The following is an 18,987-nucleotide window of genomic DNA, read 5'->3' as shown; positions in this document are numbered from 1 at the left end:
GGATCTCATGACTGTGAGATCATGAGCTGAGCCAAAATGAGGAGTCGAATACTCAACCAACTGAGCCACCCAGGCGCCCCTGAAATTCTGTATCATTAGCTCATAGAAGGAAAAGCTAGGTCATCTCATTTGTTGTATGGAAATGAGAAGTCATTTAAAATATATTTGTGCTGCTTTGACTTCTGTTTCTCAAAAAAAGGCTATTCTCTTCATACAAAATATTACTGTCATTAGGGAATATAAAGTTCCTCAATCAGCTTATAGGTCTTAATAGCTTACATTTATTGTAGCTTGTATTTTGCAAAAGATACTCTTTTAAGTGCTTTACCTACAGTAACTCACTTACTTATGACATTACCTCTTCGAAGTGTGTATCATTAGCACCCGTGTTTTACAGCTGAGACCACTGAGGCACTGAGCAGTTAAGTAACTTGCTTGGGATCATGCAGGTAGAGCCTGTATCCAGTCCCATTCATTCTCACTCCAGAATCTCTTCTCTTAACCCAGTCACAGATCATTTATCCTCACAAAATTTGGGGCATTTTGAGTTTTTCGTAGATTGTCTAAAAACTCTTTGAATAAATGTTAGCATCAGCAACATTTGGTTTTATTGTTCTCTTCTGTTTCTGTCCAGACATGTCTATTTTCTGTTCATCGATGCAGGAAAATACATAATGATAGTAACAGATTCTCCTCTTCCCTTTAATGAAGACCCACAGACTGTCATGAATGAATATGATAGCAATAAGAGATATTGAGTATACTCATTTTTCTACAGATTCACTGCTTTATTTAAGGCAGTGTATATTTTAAGGAGACAGAAATGATACCATGCATGTCCAGTGAAGGCGATTAAGTTGTTATAAGTTGTGTTAAGTTGCTGCCAGATGGGAGTGATGACCTCACAGTGTAGACACCTAGCTTATTGGCATTGTGGAAAACAGTGTCGTGTGACAGGTAATTTATGTGGGCCCCTGCTTGCAGTATTTATCATTGTGTGTATGTATTATGTATATATTGTATTGAAATAGGCAGTGCAGCCCAAAGGGAAATTACTTCTTTTTTCATTCTGCAAAATGAGTGAAATGCTACTACTTTTGAGAATCAAGTAGTCTGTTCACATCCCCATTTCCCTTTTTTTAACTTTTGTCAGTTCATCTGTGGCAGTGGATGGAGTCATAATCAGTCTGTGTTGCAGTTCCAAGACCAAGTCAGTAGCACTGCAGCTGGCTGGTGGCCAAATGCTTAAGTACCTTTGGGGTGAGTATCAGAATGTTAGGAAAGCACGTTTATGATAAATGTTTAATTCTTGAGAATGTGTACTTGTGAGTTTCTTGTCAGTGCTCCATTGACTGTTAGGTCTTTTAACTATCCTGGAAAACCCAAAGCTGTAGAGTGGAATTGGCAGGTATATTCTCCCTCTGTGTTCTCCTGTAATGGACTGGAGTATTGTATGAGTTTCCAAAATACACTTGGAAGGTGATCCAAATTGCATGTTAAGTGTTCCAGCAAGTATTGATGTGACAGTGTTTTACAGTGAGCATACCAACTCTTTGTAAACCTCAGCTGCCCATCCTGCAGAGTCACCCTCTCTGGCTGTTGAACCATGGAAGAACCCTAGTGGATTTCCTGTTCGGTTTCCTTATCCTTGCACACAGACTGAATTGGCCATGATTGGAGGAGAGGTAAGTCAACACAGGGCAGAAAAACTTACCACTTAGAACAGTGGCCCAGGAACTGATGGCATTAGGTAAAAGTCTCCACTTACTCTCAGGGCAACAGTGAGAAGTACCTGAGCCTCAGCTTCTTCATCTATGAAATGGAATTAAGAGATTGTCTGAAGTGTAGGAGTTAGCTGATTCCTTTCCTTGGGGGTATGAATTAAAAGATAGGAAAATGCAGTTGGCAGACTTTTATGCCCTGTTGTGTAGATAATTCAGAGTTAGTTTTATTAAATGCTGTTTGGGGACAACAGAAATGTAATCTCAAAAATAGTGTTCAGTGGGTTGTGATTCATCAAATACTGGAATGTCTATAATTATGGCAGATGATAGGATACAGTGGTTACAGAACAAAACAGCCAACTAATCCCTGCTCTTCTGGAATTTGTAATCTATCAATGTAGGTATGACTATCCCCTCTGATAAGAGAATGAAGGAAATGACCAGGGTGTGGTTTGGGGGGCTAATTAGAAGATGGTACAGGAAAGCGTCTCTAACATGGGTTACGTGCCAAGGTATGAAGGGAAAGAAGTCTCTGTCCCTGGGAAAGGGAGAGTGTTCCAGGGAGAAGGAACTGCATGCACCTTGAACTTGGAAAGAGCCCAGCTTATTCAGGGAACCGAGTGGAAGCAGTGTGGCTGGACCTTTGTGATAGGCTGTGGGAAGGAGTGTGGGTTTGTTTATTTCACAAAGATTGGAAAACTGTTGCTGTTTTTAATCAGGGAATGGTACGATCTGCTTCATGCTCTGAAAGGTTATTCTGGTTGCCCAGTGGAGAGTAGGTAGGAATGGGCTGAGAGTGGACGGACTGTTGGAGAGGAGGTGGTGACAAGCAGAAAGGAACCTAGTTGAGACACATGTAGCAGATGGGAATATGGGGCTTGCTGATGGATTGAATGGCATGCTGCTCCACGTTGCCCTGAGCCAGGTGTCTGTATTCAGTCTGTAGTCACCATCTCAGGTGTCTGTATTCAGTCTTGATGACTCGGACTTAGAGGCGAAGCCACAGGGCAATAGAACTATGTGATAGACAAATCAGGTTTAACTAGTTGGGTTAGATTGTTTGTAATTTCAATTTTGTTTCTTTGCAGGAATGTGTCCTTGGTCTCACTGACAGGTGCCGCTTTTTCATCAGTGACACTGAGGTATCAAGGCTGGGTTTGGTGCAGGATCCTTTTTACTGTCGGCTCCAAGAAATACAGCTAACTTTCCCCTTTGCCTTATTGTAGGTTGCTTCAAATATCACATCATTTGCTGTATATGGTGAATTCTTGTTGTTGACAACCCATTCCCATACCTGCCTGTGTTTTTGCTTGAGAGATGCTTCATTTAACAGTAAGTGTTCAGTGTATAAATTAGGAAATAGTCCCTTTTCTAATATCTTCTGCCCTTTGAAGCCTTGATGACTTTAAAGTTCACCACTTACTTTGGCTTTTTATCATAGAGTCCTAGACTGTGAGCAAACCTTTAGAGTTCTATACTTGGCCCCTAATCACAACACAGTATCTCAGTTCAGTATTCTATGCCAGTTAGCAAAGACTTCCAATGAAGGAGGTCTTTCCTCAACCAGAACATTGTAAAATTAAACAAAACTGCTCTCAGGAGTATATAACTAATCCAGTGTTGTACTTTGAGTTACCATGTACATACAACCGGCTGTCACTTCTTTGTAATCTTCCTTTGCTCACTGTGGCCACCCTCCATCGTATATCTGAAAGACTCTATCTAGTGGTTTGTAGGAAACTGTCCCATTTTTTCTTGAATTCCACATATCCCTTCCCCCTACTGTTTGTGTGTTTTCCTTATTCTAGAAAACTTCCCCTTGTTTTCTTTGCTTCCAACTTGAAAACTGGGAATCTTTCACAGATGTGATTATAGTGTACTGATAATGTGCATAGAGAAGCTGCCCAGTCCTCTCTGTGTTTTCTAAATCATTTGAGAAGCTGTGTATGTGAATATGCACGAGGACTCTGTGAAAGAGAGGGCAAGTTCCAGGGATAAGGTGGTTTGTTAGGAAGGCTACCGGTTTTGTGGTTGAGTGGGAGAGCAAAGGGGTGTGGTTGTTAATTGCTTTCTTCTAGTTTGGAGAATATGTTCAGTTTCAACTGCAGTAAATGGAAAGTGACTTGTCATGACGGTGATTCTCATGGCTTAGCCAGTGGTGTCTTTAGCATTACATGCAGGTCTGAGCAACAACCACGTGTCTAAAGGGGAATCTCTGCGGAAGGTGGAGAGGGGTTCACGTATTGTCACCATTGTGCCCCAGGACACCAAGCTTATATTACAGGTAAGCTCATTTTTCTGGCTGTGTTTCTGGTTGTGTTTTAGATACTCTTACACTTGTAATAATTTACTATAGGCCATTCCTTGCTGAATTCTCTGTTAGCTTTATACAAAGGTTGTTGATACAGGTTGTGCCCAGCATGGGTAAAAGGGAAGCTTCTCTTGGAAGTCAAAATAAATACTGAGCACAACTAGATTCTGCTGGAAGTGTGTGCATTTTATAGTATTGTGGTAGTTCTCTGTGAAGAGTTTAGTTAGGTGAAATAGTATATCCTGGGTATTTAAATTTTTTCTGTTAAGTTAAAAACATTACTGTTCTGATTTATTTATTTTAAGATGCCAAGGGGAAACTTAGAAGTTGTTCATCATCGAGCTCTGGTTTTAGCTCAGATTCGGAAGTGGCTGGACAAGTAAGAACCATGTATATGACTAGTTTGTTTGTTGTTATGACTTATATGTGAACATAATATGTATTCTATTAAAGTTTTTAAAACATGAAAGTATGAAATTACACATGTCTTCAGATTTTCAGAGGCTTTTTTCCCCCCACACTTTGATTTTAATATTATGTGGTGCAATAAATATTCCTAGTAGGAAGAATCGTGAGACTCATCATACAGGACAGGGTTTCCTAGCCTGAGGAGGTCCACATGGGTTTTAGATGGCCCGTGAACCCAGGGAAATCGTGCACCAAACTGTCTGTGTGTATTTATTCAGGCAGAACGCCTAAGGCTTTGGGCAGATGTACAGAGGGGCCTTTGACCCACAAATGCCTGAGACACTATTGTGAAGGAAATGATCCATTGTCTGAGTTTTTTTTGGGAAAACTTTATATTAGAAAGACCTTTACTAACATTGTGCTAAAAGAGAAAGTAGACCTGAGTTCTATGATGATTGTCTATCATGTGTATGTGGGGAAGTAGTCCTCAGACTGCCATGGGGACTAAGTGAAGAAGGTAAGTGAAGCTGGTACCTCATTTTTCATTGTGAATTGAGAGCGGAAGTCCAGTGGTAGTTGTTTGGCATTTGGACTGTAATCTAATTATAACTGGTTTGTATCATAATGAAAACATGCTGGATCCAGGAAGGTTATTAGTCTTTGTAAAATGACATGTCTATTCATTATGTCTCTTCACAGACTTATGTTTAAAGAAGCATTTGAATGCATGAGAAAATTGAGAATTAATCTCAATCTGATCCATGACCATAACCCGAAGGTAAATTTCTGAATCTGATATTAACTCTAGCTTACCTGAGACTTGAACTGACGTGATTGGAACTAAAATTTTTTGTCCTTTTTTTTCTCTTTGGTAGGTATTTCTTGAAAATGTGGAAACCTTCATAAGACAGATAGATTCTGTAAATCATATCAATTTGTTTTTCACAGAATTGAAGTAAGTATTTTGAATAATTTGTGAGTATCATATCCATTACTTATCTCATTTTGGAAATAAAACATAAATAGCTACAGGAAAAAAATTAACCTTCTGTTTGGTATTTTTTAATCATTATAAGTCTAACATGCCACTTACAGTAGATATTTACTCTTTTTCCTTTTTTTTAAAAATAGCCTATTTAAAACTAAGACTCAAAAATGTGTCCTTTAGAATTATAATTGACTATTTTTAGGTGTATATGAAATTGAAGTCAAATGGTGTGTTTTTCTGCAATGACTTTTTTCCAATTTAAAAAATTCTAAACGTACAAGAAAAGTTGAGACGTCCAGCGAGCATCCTATACCCCCACCTAGATTCTGCAGTTGGTATTTTGCTATATTTGCTTTATCATGATCTACCATCTGTCCATCCATCATTCACCTTTTTCAAGGCAAATTAAAAAAAATTTCTTTTAATGTTTTTACTTATTTCTGAGAGAGAGAGAGCAGGCATGAGCAGGGGAGGGGCAGAGAGAGAGAGGGAGACACAGAATCCAAGCAGGTTCCAGGCTCTGAGCTGTCAGCACAGAGCCCAGTGTGGGGCTCAGACTCGTGAACCGCAAGATCATGACGTCAGCCGAAGTCGAATACTTAACCAACTGAGCCACCTAGGCACCCTGAGGCAAATTTTAAGTTAATTGTAGATATCAGTCCACTTTATGTCTCAGTATTCCACTTTGTGTAACACTGATTAGAGTGCGTTCTCCGTGTACAGGGTCCCCCCCAGCAGGTCAGATTCATGTGTAATGAAATGTACAGACCATAAGTGTACTGTCTAGGCAGTTTTGACCAGTGTGTACTTCCATGTAGCCCAAACCTGTCAAGATAGAGAACATTTCCTTCACCTCAGAAAGTTCTTCCAAACCTCTTGTTAGTCCCATTCCCTACCTCCTTGGCAACCATTGTTTGGAGATCGTCACCGTAGATCAATTTTGCCTGTCGGAGAACTTAAATGTAAGTGGAATCAGATAGTATTTGCTCTTCTTTGTAAATTAAGCTGCTTTCACTCGGCATGTTACCATGAAAGTAACCCGTGTTTTTGCTGGTATCACGGGTTCATTCATGTAGTATGCTATAGTGTAAATATACTACAATTTGTTTATTTGTTCCTCTGTAGTGGGGCACCTGGTCTGTTCCCAGTTAGGGGCTAATGTGAATATATCACTGTACACGGTTTTTGGGACACGTTTTCATTGCTCAGTTTGTTTCTTCGTTTTTCACCTGATGTGAATATAATGAAACTGTTCTCCAAAAGCCATTTTTATTACCTCATCAGCATGTCCCAGTACGTGGTAGTCATTTGATAGCTAGGACACATGTTCAGTTAGTGACCTTTTAATGACCTGTTCTTAGGGAAGAAGATGTTACAAAGACCATGTATCCTCCACCGGTTACCAGCACTGCCCAGCTGTCCAAGGATCTTGATGGGAAAAAAGTAGACCTTATCTGCGATGCTCTGAGAGCAGCCATGGAGAGCATAAACCCTCACAAGTATGTGTGCTATCATTAGTTGGCGTCTTTTGAGGCCCAGAAGTGTGCTATTGTCCTTACGCAGGGACTGAGAATGTCCTTCCTTCACTCTGCTCATTCTGGCGTTCTTCACTCACTACCTCAGGTACTGCTTGTCGATACTCACCTCTCATGTGAAGAAAACAACCCCAGAACTGGAAATTGTGCTGCAGAAGGTACACGAGCTTCAAGGTAGAGACCCTTTCACGGAGAGTGTTTAACAGGGCCCCGAGTGTCACCAGACTTCCAGTCTTGTGGAGATCTCACTGACCAGGTTCAGTGCCACATCACAGATTTAATATGTGGCTTATTGGACATTTGAAGACCTGTGTCAGTTTCTTTGAGCGCTGTCCTACAAAGCATGTACAAAAGAAGTCATATGGTGTTCAGTTCGGCCAAGAAATTTTGTTACTTTGTCTTTTTGGTTATGTTGCTAGATGCACGGGTTTATTCCCAAATGGCTTTGATCGGTCTTGTTTTCTTACACACTGACATGACAGGCAGTGCTTCGCCTGTTCCCGATGCTGTGAGTGCTGAAGAAGCCCTGAAGTATTTGCTGCTTCTGGTAGACGTTAATGAATTATATGATCATTCTCTTGGGACGTATGACTTTGATTTGGTCCTCATGGTAGCTGAGAAGTCACAGAAGGTATGTGGAGCTTCCACTTTAACATCCTTTTGGTTCTTATTTTTGTTATCATGGTGGTATGAAACCCTGTCTGTCCCTGATACTGCAGTATCTTGTCTGATGTTAACACTGCATGTACAGGCCTAGAGGCAGATCTGTGAGTTTGTAGGGCTCACGCTTCTAAGCCTCATTCTCTGTCAGTTCTGGGCTTATCAAAGTGTTTTGTTTTTTTGTTATTTTTTTTTTATTTTTAAAAGTTTTTTTTTTAATGTTTATTTATTTTTGAGACAGAGAGAGACAGAGCATGAACGGGGGAGGGGCAGAGAGAGAGGGAGACATAGAATCGAAAGCAGGCTCCAGGCTCTGAGCCATCAGCCCACAGCCCGACGCGGGGCTCGAACTCACGGACCGCGAGATCGGGACCTGAGCTGAAGTCGGACGCTTAACGGACTGAGCCACCCAGGCACCCTTTATCAAAGTGTTTTGAATGCTAGGTTGAACAAGTGAATTAAGTTACTTCATTATCTTTAAGATTATGGTCATGTATGTGAACAAAGTCTCCTCTTACAAAGGGAATATAGCAAATGACTCCTATTACAATCCAGTTCCTTGTTATGTAGCTGTTTTTCCCAGTGGAAAGTGGGAACATGCAGAATGGAAAGGTTTGAGGCCTCTTGTCCCACCTTAGCATGCTATAGTAGAAAAGTTGGGGCACCCCTGGTTTATACATTTAAAAAACAAATTTTTTTTTTAATGTTTATTTATTTTTGAGAGAGAAAGAGACAGCATTGAATAGTGGAGGGGCAGAAAAAAGAGAGGGAAACACAGAATCCGAAGCAGGCTCCAAGCTCTGAGCTGTCAGTACGGAGCTTGATGCAGGGCTCAAACTCGGAAACAGCAAGATCGTGACCTGTGCTGAAGTCAGACACTTAACCGACTGAGCCACCTAGGTGCCCCTATACATTTTTTAACCTGTTTTTTGCAGTCTTAGTTTCATCCTGTCACTCCTCTCTTTGCTCTTGCCAGAGTGATCTTTGCTGAAAGGAAATTTTGCTCTTTCATTGTTTTGCTTATAATGCTTCATGGGCTCTGCCCATTGCTGTAGGATAGAGTTTACAAGCCATAATACTGCTTAACACCCCCTTGTCCCCCACCCAGGTCTGGTGTCTATGCTCATGCTCATCTCTTGATGTTGTTCTTTTTTCTCAGCCTGCAGAGGGGAGGCAGTGCTTTTGTCCCCACAGCCACTACTTAGCTTTGCAGGTAGCATTACTTCTGCTTCCCGTGGGCCTGTGGGCTTTCACCACTCTCACCCTTCCGTTCACCAGGATAATTCTCACTCACCTAAGGCAAAGGATGCCAGGGTAGCATCTTCCCAGTAATCCATTCTTGCCTCCCTGCCCACCACCCAGGGACTAGATGAGATGGGCCTCATGTGCTTCCACTGCACCCAGTGCCTGCCCCTCCCTGTGTATCATTCTAGCTCCTCTCCTAGCTTATAGGTTTCCTGAGGTTAGGGGTTTGTTGTATTTTTTGTACATAGTGAATTCTTCCTAAGTGTTTGTTGATTAAATACTTCGGCCTGTAGTTGTGCTTTTTATCACATGCATGAGTATTTATTTTTTTCTCTGGTCTTTTTTTGTATACTTAATGTATATTTATCCTATCTGCCCAGTGAAATTACATTAAGAACAGGGAGCATCTGTTCTTTAGAAAAAAAAAAAAAAAAAAAATTTTCAGGGCATAGTACAAAGCTGCAGACAATCAGTGCTAATAAAATCTTGGTTGGCAGGTCCTTAGAGTTTTGTGTTTAACTCAGTACAGTTTTACCTTTGTTTTAAAACTTGAAGACGGAGGGCATGAAATGTCATGCAAAGAGCTCCAAGTACCTTCCACTTCCAGAGAAGTTGGATGCATTTGTTGAATATCTTCTGGATTGGAACTTTGTTTTCCTTATTAGCTTAGGAAATAAATGGTTGTTGTGAGACTATATGAGAATTCATCTTCATTATTCTGAATGAAAACAAATAATGCCAGTATTTTAAAGCATTTTTGCCAAAACTTGTTTTATGTAGTTTCATTATACAGTATGTAATTAATATATCAGCATAGTACATATTTTAAAAATTTTGTAGCTTTGGGTTTATTGATTGTTACAATTATTGTATATCATTTGTATTGTTATAAGTAAATGTAATTATAAGCAGTAAAGGTCTGACCTGTTAGGTTTTTGGTTTTTGTTTTTTTAGGATCCCAAAGAATATCTGCCATTTCTTAATACACTTAAGAAAATGGAAACCAATTATCAGCGGTTCACCATAGATAAATACTTGAAGCGATATGAAAAAGCCATTGGGCACCTCAGCAAATGTGGTAAGTGTGAGGATTAGTATGTTTATTTCTGCTTCAGATCTTCTTTGGAGCTAGGCAGGGTATAAGTTAAAGTGTCAGTTTAGACATAAACGTAGATGGATGTCAGTTTCCACTCCTGAAACCGAAACACGGTTACCTGTGTGCACCTTATTTTATCGTATGTTCTAAGAAGCTGAAAGCAAAGCAAATGAATTTTAATGAACTGGAGGAGCTCCCTAACTAAAAATATAGAGCAGATCCATTTGGGGTTAAGGATGATCACGTCCTAAATTCATTTCAGTATCTCCGAACGAAAATTGGTTGATAGTGCACTCTTCTCCCACGGTGTTTACAGACACCTGTGGGAAGCGTGGCTTGTCTGGAGTGAGTGGCCATACCCACTGGCAGCTCCCAGAAGGACACACTCGTAGTTAGGACACACTCCCTGTCCCATGCTGGAGCTGCTGGCTTCAGCAGTTGTGGCTCTTTCCCGAGAGCTAAGATGGGGATAAGGAAGTTGTTTGGGTGTTATTAAGCTTCCTTCAACAATCTGATTGAGCTGGGCTGGGATAGGACTCAGGCGTCTGTATGGCTGATAAGCTCCCCAGAGGATTCCAATGAAGGCAGTTGAGAAAACACAAGGTTAGATGGTCATTTATCAGGGGTCGTGTATGAAGAATTCCTTTTGAGTAGAACTTTCATCCGAACCAGTGCTTGTCATACCTCACATCTGCCATGGTGCTTTGCTAAAATTAAAATTCTTGGATTCTGTTCTCCTGATAACTCTGATTCTGCAGGTCTATAAAGGTCCCTTGTAGACTTTGTTTAGGGACCACTGGTGTAAATGAAATTCATTATGCTTCCAAAGTCCTAAATTTGTGTGTGCATGAATCTCACTCCTCAGGACCCGAATACTTCCCAGAATGCTTAAACTTAATAAAAGATAAAAACTTGTATAAGGAAGCTTTGAAGTTATTTCCATCAGACTCGCAGCAATACAAGGTGAGTGGTGTGTGAAATGAGGCTCTTTTGGTGATGTGAGTTAGCTGGAAACGGTGTAAGGATCCTGAGTCTGTAACACCATCCTTGATTTCAAGGTTTATCGTGAAATAAGTTAGCCTTATCATGAACTCTTATCTCGGAGAATGGCCCTGACCTGCTCCTGTTCTGAAGAAGTTGCTCAGGCTGGAAGCCTAGGAGTTGTCTCCCATTTCTCATCATGAATTCTGCTTGATGAGCAGCAGCTTCTCAATAGGGTTTCCTGCTTACGTCCCACTCCTTGCTCCAGCCCAGCCTTGCGACCACATGACTGATCATCCCCAAGCGTGTAGATCTTTCTCAAGTGGTTTAGGATAAAGGGATAAAGTTTGGTTGTTTGTCTAAACAAACATCCATTTACTTTTCTTTTTTTTTTTTTTTTAATTTTTTTAATGTTTGTTTATTTTTGAGACAGAGACAGAGCATGAACGGGGGAGGGGCAGATAGAGAGGGAGACACAGAATCGGAAGCAGGCTCCAGGCTCTGAGCCATCAGCCCAGAGCTCGACGTGGGGCTTGAACCCACGGACCGCGAGATCGTGACCTGAGCTGAAGTTGGATGCTTAACTGACTGAGCCACCCAGGCGCCCCCCATTTAGTTTTCTTATATGCCAGATACTTTGTTAAATGAATTATATGAGTGTCACAACAACCTGATAGGATAAACAGATGTGGAAACAACTTGCCTCAGGAGCTGGAGTATGAGGCCGCTGAGCTGGGATGCGGAGCCCAGGCTGTCTGAGCCCGGAGCCTGTGCCAGTGACCACTCCTTGTCCTTGCCACCCTCAGGCCGTGTGCACTTGGTTTGCAAATTGCCTGTGTCTCTATGATCTGGCTCCTGCCTGTTTCGTTAGCATCGGCTGCCTCTTCCAGGCCTCTCCCTGCTCCTTTCTTTAGCCCCACTTGTCTTTCAACTCTTGGGTCTTCTCTGTGACAAAGCTGTTCCGGGGCGAGGTGCCCCACACCGAACTCCAGAGCACCTTCTCAAGTCAGTGGTGGTACGTAACAAACCACTGACACACCGATTTGTCTCCCCGACTGACCATGCGTTGCTTAAAGGTGGTGGCTTTGTGTTGTATTCCTCTTTGTGTCCCTACCTGCGTGGAGCCCAGGATAGAGAATTTGGCCAGTGGCCGCCTCTTTGCTTTTATTTTCATTGTCTCTTCCTCCCTCTGGTGCTGTCTCTTGTCCAGCCACACCAGCATTCTTGCTATTCCTTCCTGGGTATTCCATACACATTCCTGCCTCTTGGCCATGGTGCCTTCTGTAGCCGTCAGTCTGGAATACTCTTCCTGTAACCCTTTATGTAGCATATTCTCCTCACAGCCCTCCAAAATAACAACTGCCTTCACTCTCTGTCCCTTTAGCACTATGTCACAGGCTATATTGTGTTTATAAGTCCATTCCCTGTCACCACAAGAGCGGGAACTTGGTGGTGGTTTTGTTAGTATTTGGTGTTTCGCTTGTTTTTATTTTTTGCATCGCCATGTGATTCCCACTTCCATGAATAGTACGCCGTAATTACTTGTTGAGTGAACACATGACACATCCTCAGTAAGGTTTTCAGTGGAAGAATAATTGAATTCACTGGTTAACTACAGGATTTTCATAAGTAATTCAAGAGATTTTCAAATGTAGTAACTAAAGCAGCCTCCATTGGAGGTTAAAAAATGACTGTCACCTTTCCTTACCAACCCAGTGTCTCCTCTTACCACAGGAGATCAGCATTGCTTATGGGGAATACCTGACACAGGAGCACCTCTACGAGTCAGCAGGGCTCGTGTTTGCCCGCTGTGGTGCCCATGAGAAAGCTCTCAGTGCCTTTCTGGCCAGTGGCAGCTGGCAGCAAGCTCTCTGCATGGCAGCCCAACTTAACTGGACCAAAGACCAGCTGGCTGGCCTCAGCAGAACTCTGGCAGGTAAACACGGCGGTTTAGGCTCTCCAAAATGAGAACTTCCCCAGAGGTTTTTTGTTTCTCCCTTTCTTTGGCAATTTTGCAAGTAAATTTAGAGCAGCATACCTTGAGACAGTCTCACTGCTACAGTGAGTCCCCCAAATGCAGTGGCGTAATAGAGAAAGCTTCTGTCTTCTCTCACGTGAGGACTGAGAAGTTCTTCCATTGTGTGGCTCTGTCATCTTAGATGGATGGTTGTAGTTGGATTTTCTCCACCTCTGTATCGCAGTCCTCAGGAAGGGGAGAAAGCTAGAGCCGTAGGAGAATGCTTTAAGTTGGAAATGATCTCGAAGTTACACCATTACTTCTGTTCCATCTCATTTGCCAAAGCTTACATCACACGGCACACCTAGCATAGAGTAACTGCACAGCCATGGGCCCTAGGAGAAGGCGAACGTGAGTTTTGGGGTGGGGCCCTTCAGTTATAAATGGTAGATCGTTGGGAACAAGAATAGCATTTTTCAGAAATGAAAGAAGAGGCTAAATGTGTAAGCATTCTGAATGCAAAGGCAGTTTAGCTGCGTCAGGGTCTAGGGGTTGTCTGATCCAGCGGGGAGGCTCTATCAGAGTGTAACTTGTTTGAGTCAGGGAGAGCTTCAGGACCGCTTGGGAGAAGAGGTGAACAGGGACTGTGTCCTCTCAGCTGTGCTTGAAGTAAGGGACCGGTATATTTCCCCCCTGTCCTTTTTAGAGTTTTAAAAATACTGTTGTTGTTTCAAAAAATACGTAGTCCTGAAAAAATTCCAGATTAAATCCTGTTAAATACATGTGCATATTTTCCTTAGTTATTTGTATTTTTTTTTCTGGTAATTAGATCTGCAGGCTCTTCTAAGCCCTCTTAATTTCCATGGTGAACTCTTTTTAGTTTTTGAGAATTCTCTATATTAGGCCTGTTAGGTATTCTTTGTGACTCCACTGTTACTTCTGCTTTAGAAACAGGTTTTGGTAGTTTGTTTATACCTTCCAGTTCTGTTTTTTAGGACCTGCTATCTTCTCTTACATTCTTTACAACTTGAGCTTGCTATTTGTCTTGTTTTATGGTATACACCAAGTTCTCCCAGATGTTTAGCAAAAAAAAAAGGTAAGGGGAGGTGATGGTCAAAGATTTTTGAGAAATTTTATAAGGTAGAGTCACTTTATGTACACTTGAACTTAGGCAGTTTACGCAAGAAAAGAAAGATAGCTGTTTAAATTGTGGAGATGATTTTACCTGTTTTTGTCAGGGATGATATGCACAGGAGTTTGAATGAGATGGGAGACATGAATCTGCCAGCCCTGTAGTCAGCTTCAGGTTCTGGGTGCTTCTTACAGCAGGATTCTCTCAACTGTGCTGAGTCACTCGAGGATCTAAAGACACTGCATGACCCCTGAGCCAGCTGCCTTCATCTTAGTGCTCAACCAAAGATTAGCAGTCTCTTCCTATTTGAGGAAGAAATGGATGAGGGAGAGATGTTAGGTCAGTCTCCCATATGTGTGCCTTTGTAAGCTTTTCTCATGGCTAATTTTGACTATATATCATTTTCACATTTTCTGCTAAATTTAGATCGTAACTGCCATTTAAGATAGGACTCCATGGTATTCCTGCCTACTTCCTGACAAGTTCACAACATATGCCGTTTGATACATAATACAGATATATTAGTGAACCACTCAAACAAAGTAATCTGTGTAGCTTTGTTTGACCTAGTGCTTCACAAACTTACTTGACCTGCGAACGTTGTTGTTTTCTGGTATTGCCTTTTATTATTCTACGGAACACTCTTAGGGAGCACTTTGGAAAATGCTGTTTTAAAGCAGTTCTGTTTGGATGTCTGCTGTAGAGCTCAGTCTCCAATTTGTAAGGGGGCCATTTTTGTTCAAAAAGTACCTGCAGAAACTATTTCAACGTGAGCTCTGGTAATCCTGTTCTTAGCAAGCCAACTATGGTCAGATGTTTATTATCTTTGCAGGAAAGCTGGTTGAGCAGAGGAAGCATGGTGATGCAGCCACAGTCTTGGAACAGTACGCCCAGGTAACTTCTCAGTTCCTCCCTTCTTTTTTGTTTTTTTAATGAGCACAAGCTCATGCACACGCAAGCAGGGGAGGGACAGAAGGAGAGCGAAAGAAAGAGGGAGAGAGCATCTTAAGCAGACTCCACACTCTTGCATGGAGCCAGGCGCAGGGCTCGATCCCACTACCCTGGGATCTTGACCTGAGCCAATATCAAAGAGTTGGACGCTCAACTAACTGAGCCACCCAGGTGCCTCTCAGTTCCCCCCTCCTTAAACCACCCAACCAACAAGCAAGGTCTTCCCAGTTGTACTTCACTGATCAGGAAAATTAAAGGAACTCAGGGTAATTAGGAAGTCCAGAGACAGTGTTTGCTGTGCAGGTCTTCCATCTTGCTGACCTGACTTAGAAATCTAAATTTAATAGGCCTCTAAATAATTAGTTCTCTAAATAGTAAGTTCTGTGAGGTAGTGAGGCACTACCTCTGTGAGGCACTAGTGGTTTGACCCTGACAGAAAGTACTAAATTAAATCTGCAGGGAGTTGTGCTTTTGATGTGAACTTGCCAAGTACAAACAGTGAGAAAGAACCATTCTAAAACAAAGAGATTAAACTTCAGATACTTTTTTTTGGCCTTTACAACCGTTCTGTCTGTTGGAAGTGTCTTTTTATCTCAGACAGCCTGATGGGATCCAATTTTCTAGCAGATTATAAAGATGAATACCTATACCAGTCTTTGATAGAATTATAGAATTTATTATGAAAGTAATAAAACTATGCATTGATACTGGCCCTGGACTAACAGGACGTAGGTACGCAGTTGACGCCAGCGATTACTGCCTTCCAGAGTTTTGGCCTTTGACAAGAGAGTGTTATTTTTTACAGTCGTTACTAGTGGGCACATTTGTATAACATAATTGTGCTTTTAAAATACCTGAATGTCTTTCATGTAATAAGGGTGAGTGAGAGAAGATCAGTAAAATTTGATATCATTAGATCCTTACAAGAAATTATGTTGGATGATTGAGCTGAAAACATCAACGAATAAACTATGTGTAATAACGAGGCTAGAGTAGAAAGATATACTACCTAAGGTGGTTAATTGAATGGATAAGATGCCACCATCTTTTTTCCCCCTCTGTAAAGGAAGATTTTAATTCATATTTGTACTTAATTTATGCACTTATAACTTGCATATTTTTAATTGGATATACTTTACATATAATAAAATTTACCAATTTTAAATTAACAATTGGATGAGTTGTGACAAACGCTTACAGCCATGTAGTGCTACTACAGCCACCATAACAGAACATTGCCAGCACCCCGAAAAGTTCTCTTCCCCTTTGCAGTCAGTCTTCTCCCTCTGCTCTCGGTACTCTCTTACCAACCACTGCTATGCTTTCTATCATTACAGTTTTGCTTTTTGTAGAATTTTATGTAAATGGAACCATCTGGTATGTGGTTTTTTAGTCTGGCTTCTTTCACTCACATAATGCTTTTGTTTTCTAACATTTCTTTTTGATTCTTTCTTAGAGTTTCCATCGTTCTGCTACATTACCCATCTGTTCCTGCATGTTGTCTACTGTCCCATTAGAGCCTTTAACATACTAATCGTTCTTTTCTTTTATTTGCTTTTTCTAATTGAAATATAACTAACATGTGGTGTCATAATAGTTTCAGGTGTCATCATACTTTAAATTCCTGGCCTCATAATTTCAGTATCCCTGCCCTATCTGAGTCTTGTTCTGATGCTTCCTCTGGCACTTCAGACTGTTTTTTGTCCTTTTTGTAATCTTCTGTAGAAAGCCTGCCATGATGTCCTAGGTAAAAGGAAATCCAGTAAGTAGGCTTTTAGTGATGTTCTGATAAGGTGTGAGGGTAGAAGTGTTCTGCAGCCCTATGATTAAGTCTCAGTCTTTTATTGAGCCTGTGTCCCTGGACTTCACCGGTGCCTCTTAGATTTTTCACTCCTTAGGTAGGACAGGAAGGCCAGGGGGAGCTGGAGTTTTATTTCTCTTCCCTCCCTGATAAATTCCACTTTAGTTAGGTTCTGGCAAAATGGTTTCTCTTGATCTTGTTAAGAGCAGCGTGCTCTGGTTATATTCAAAATGACATCATTTTTGTTTTTGCCAGAAGCAGGAGAATCTATCTGATACTCACTGTGAGACCCTGGTAGGGCTCGTGGAGGTAAAAACTCACAGAAGTGTAGGAGCCTCCCTGAGCCTGGATGTCCATAGAGTTTTTTCACCTCCAGCCTCGTCCGCAGTGATCCTTCAGCCATTGGTCACTTACACTTTAGATGTTCCCACCCCAGTACTGGTTCTGACAGAGATTGCTACTTGTAAATCTCTGTTCTGTTCTGCCAAGTTGTAATTCTCAGTGTCTGCCTGTCTGTTTCTCCAATTTTAGGGGCAGCAGTTTGCCCTATGACCTCGGTTCTCCAGTCTAAGGAGAATTGTTGATTTTCAGTTTGTTCAGGTTTTTACTCGTTAGGATGGATGATTTCTTCCAGGTTCCTTGTGTGTTGGACTGGGAACTGGAAATCATAATGCTTTTGATATTCATCCATGTTATGTCATGTGTATCTGTGCATTCCTTTTTATTTTGCCTAATGGTATTTTGTTGTAAGAACAGGTCGTAATTTGTGGATTCATCCACAAGTTGATGTACATTTGGATTGTTTTCACTTTAAAGTTAGAATAAAACGGCTGTGAGCAATCTGGTACCAGTCTTCGTGACGACAGATGTTTTCGTTTCACTTGGGTGAATACCTGAGTGGGAATGCTGGTCACGTGGGGAGTGGATGCGCGACTTTATAAGGAGCTGCAGAGCTTCCATCACTTGTGTTCCCACAAGTGATGTGTGAGTGCCTTAGTGAGTACTCACCCACACTGGATGTATCACATATCAGGGGATGCATAACAAATTACCCCAAAACTTAGCTTAAAATGACAAACACTCGTTATTTGTTTCTATGGGTCAAGAATCTGGGTGGGGCTTAGTTAGGGCCTCTGGCTCAGGGTCTTTCACAAGGCTGCAGTCAAGGTGTTGGCCAGAGCTGGGGTCATCTTAAGACTTGACTAGTATTTTTCCCCCACTTCCCAACTTCTTGTTGCTAGTAAACAAATATAGTTTATCGTTTTGTTTTGGCTTTTTGGCTTTATATATCCTACAACCTTGCTGAACTTATTTTTTAGTTCTAGGAACACTGGGGTAAATTTTATAAGATTTCCTATTTTAATGAGCATGGCTTCTGTGAATAAAGACAGTTTCTTTCTTTTCAGTTTGTATGCCTTTATATTTTTTCTAGCCTTACTGCATTAATCGAACTTCCAGTACAACGTTGAATAGAAGTGATAAGACACCTTGCCTTTCTCCTGATATTAGGGGGGATTCGGTCTTTCAGCATTAAGTTTGATGTGTGCTGCTGTTTGTTTTTTTTTTTAATATATTTTTTTAAATGTTTTATTTATTTTTGAGACAGAGCATGAGCAGGGGAGGGTCAGAGAGAGAGGGAGACACAGAATCCGAAGCAGGCTCCAGGCTCTGAGCTGTCAGCACAGAGCCCGACGTGGGGCTTGAACTTACAAACTATGAGATCATGACCTGAGCTGAAGTCGGACGCTTAACCGACTGATCCACCCAGGCGCCCCTGTGCTGCTGTTTTTAATAGATGTGAGAACCCGGTAGGGCTTTTGGAGTTGACGGACTGTAGCCTGTGGGCCAAATCTAGCTGGCCACCTATTTTTACGACTAAAGTTTTATTGGAATGTAGCCACACCTATTTGTTTATATATTTTCTGTGGCTGCTTTTGTAACAACCAGAGTTGAGGGGTTGTGACACAGATGGTCTAGCTCACGAAGCCTGAAATATTTGTTGTCTAGCCTTTTACAGAAAAATTTGCCAGTTCTTGCTCTCTTGGGTTGAGGAAATTCCCTTCTAGTCTTGGTTCTGAGAGTTTTTATGGTGAACGGATATTGAATTTTTCAAGTACAATGTCAGTTAAGGTATTTTTGTTTGAGACCAGTGCCAGGGTGAATTACATTGATTTTTGAATGTTAAATTAATCTTGCAT

General features: G+C 41.4%; 1 protein-coding gene across 4 annotated transcripts in view; it reads left to right on the top strand.

The window, feature by feature from the left end:
- The window catches only part of ELP1 (elongator acetyltransferase complex subunit 1), a 57,893-nt gene that overhangs the window by 23,340 nt on the left and 15,566 nt on the right, over positions 1-18,987 (top strand). Inside the window, exons 15-29 of one of the 4 annotated variants that reach the window (XM_007094273.3) lie at positions 1,154-1,260; positions 1,582-1,685; positions 2,813-2,866; positions 2,951-3,056; positions 3,893-4,008; positions 4,341-4,414; positions 5,143-5,221; positions 5,319-5,398; positions 6,793-6,930; positions 7,055-7,140; positions 7,449-7,597; positions 9,826-9,949; positions 10,833-10,930; positions 12,683-12,884; positions 14,870-14,931. In XM_007094273.3, the coding sequence (XP_007094335.2) occupies positions 1,154-1,260; positions 1,582-1,685; positions 2,813-2,866; positions 2,951-3,056; positions 3,893-4,008; positions 4,341-4,414; positions 5,143-5,221; positions 5,319-5,398; positions 6,793-6,930; positions 7,055-7,140; positions 7,449-7,597; positions 9,826-9,949; positions 10,833-10,930; positions 12,683-12,884; positions 14,870-14,931 (1,579 nt within the window). Of the gene's footprint in view, positions 1-1,153; positions 1,261-1,566; positions 1,686-2,812; positions 2,867-2,950; positions 3,057-3,880; positions 4,009-4,340; positions 4,415-5,142; positions 5,222-5,318; positions 5,399-6,792; positions 6,931-7,054; positions 7,141-7,448; positions 7,598-9,825; positions 9,950-10,832; positions 10,931-12,682; positions 12,885-14,869; positions 14,932-18,987 lie in introns of all 4 variants that reach the window. The other 3 variants (XM_042963294.1, XM_042963293.1, XM_015543044.2) reach the window with 3 other exon arrangements.

Source organism: Panthera tigris, chromosome D4, assembly GCF_018350195.1.
Source record: "Panthera tigris isolate Pti1 chromosome D4, P.tigris_Pti1_mat1.1, whole genome shotgun sequence".
Classification (NCBI taxonomy): Eukaryota; Metazoa; Chordata; class Mammalia; order Carnivora; family Felidae; genus Panthera; species Panthera tigris.
The sequence above is the reverse complement of the archived record's forward strand: the minus strand, read 5'-3'. Positions and strand labels throughout refer to the sequence as shown.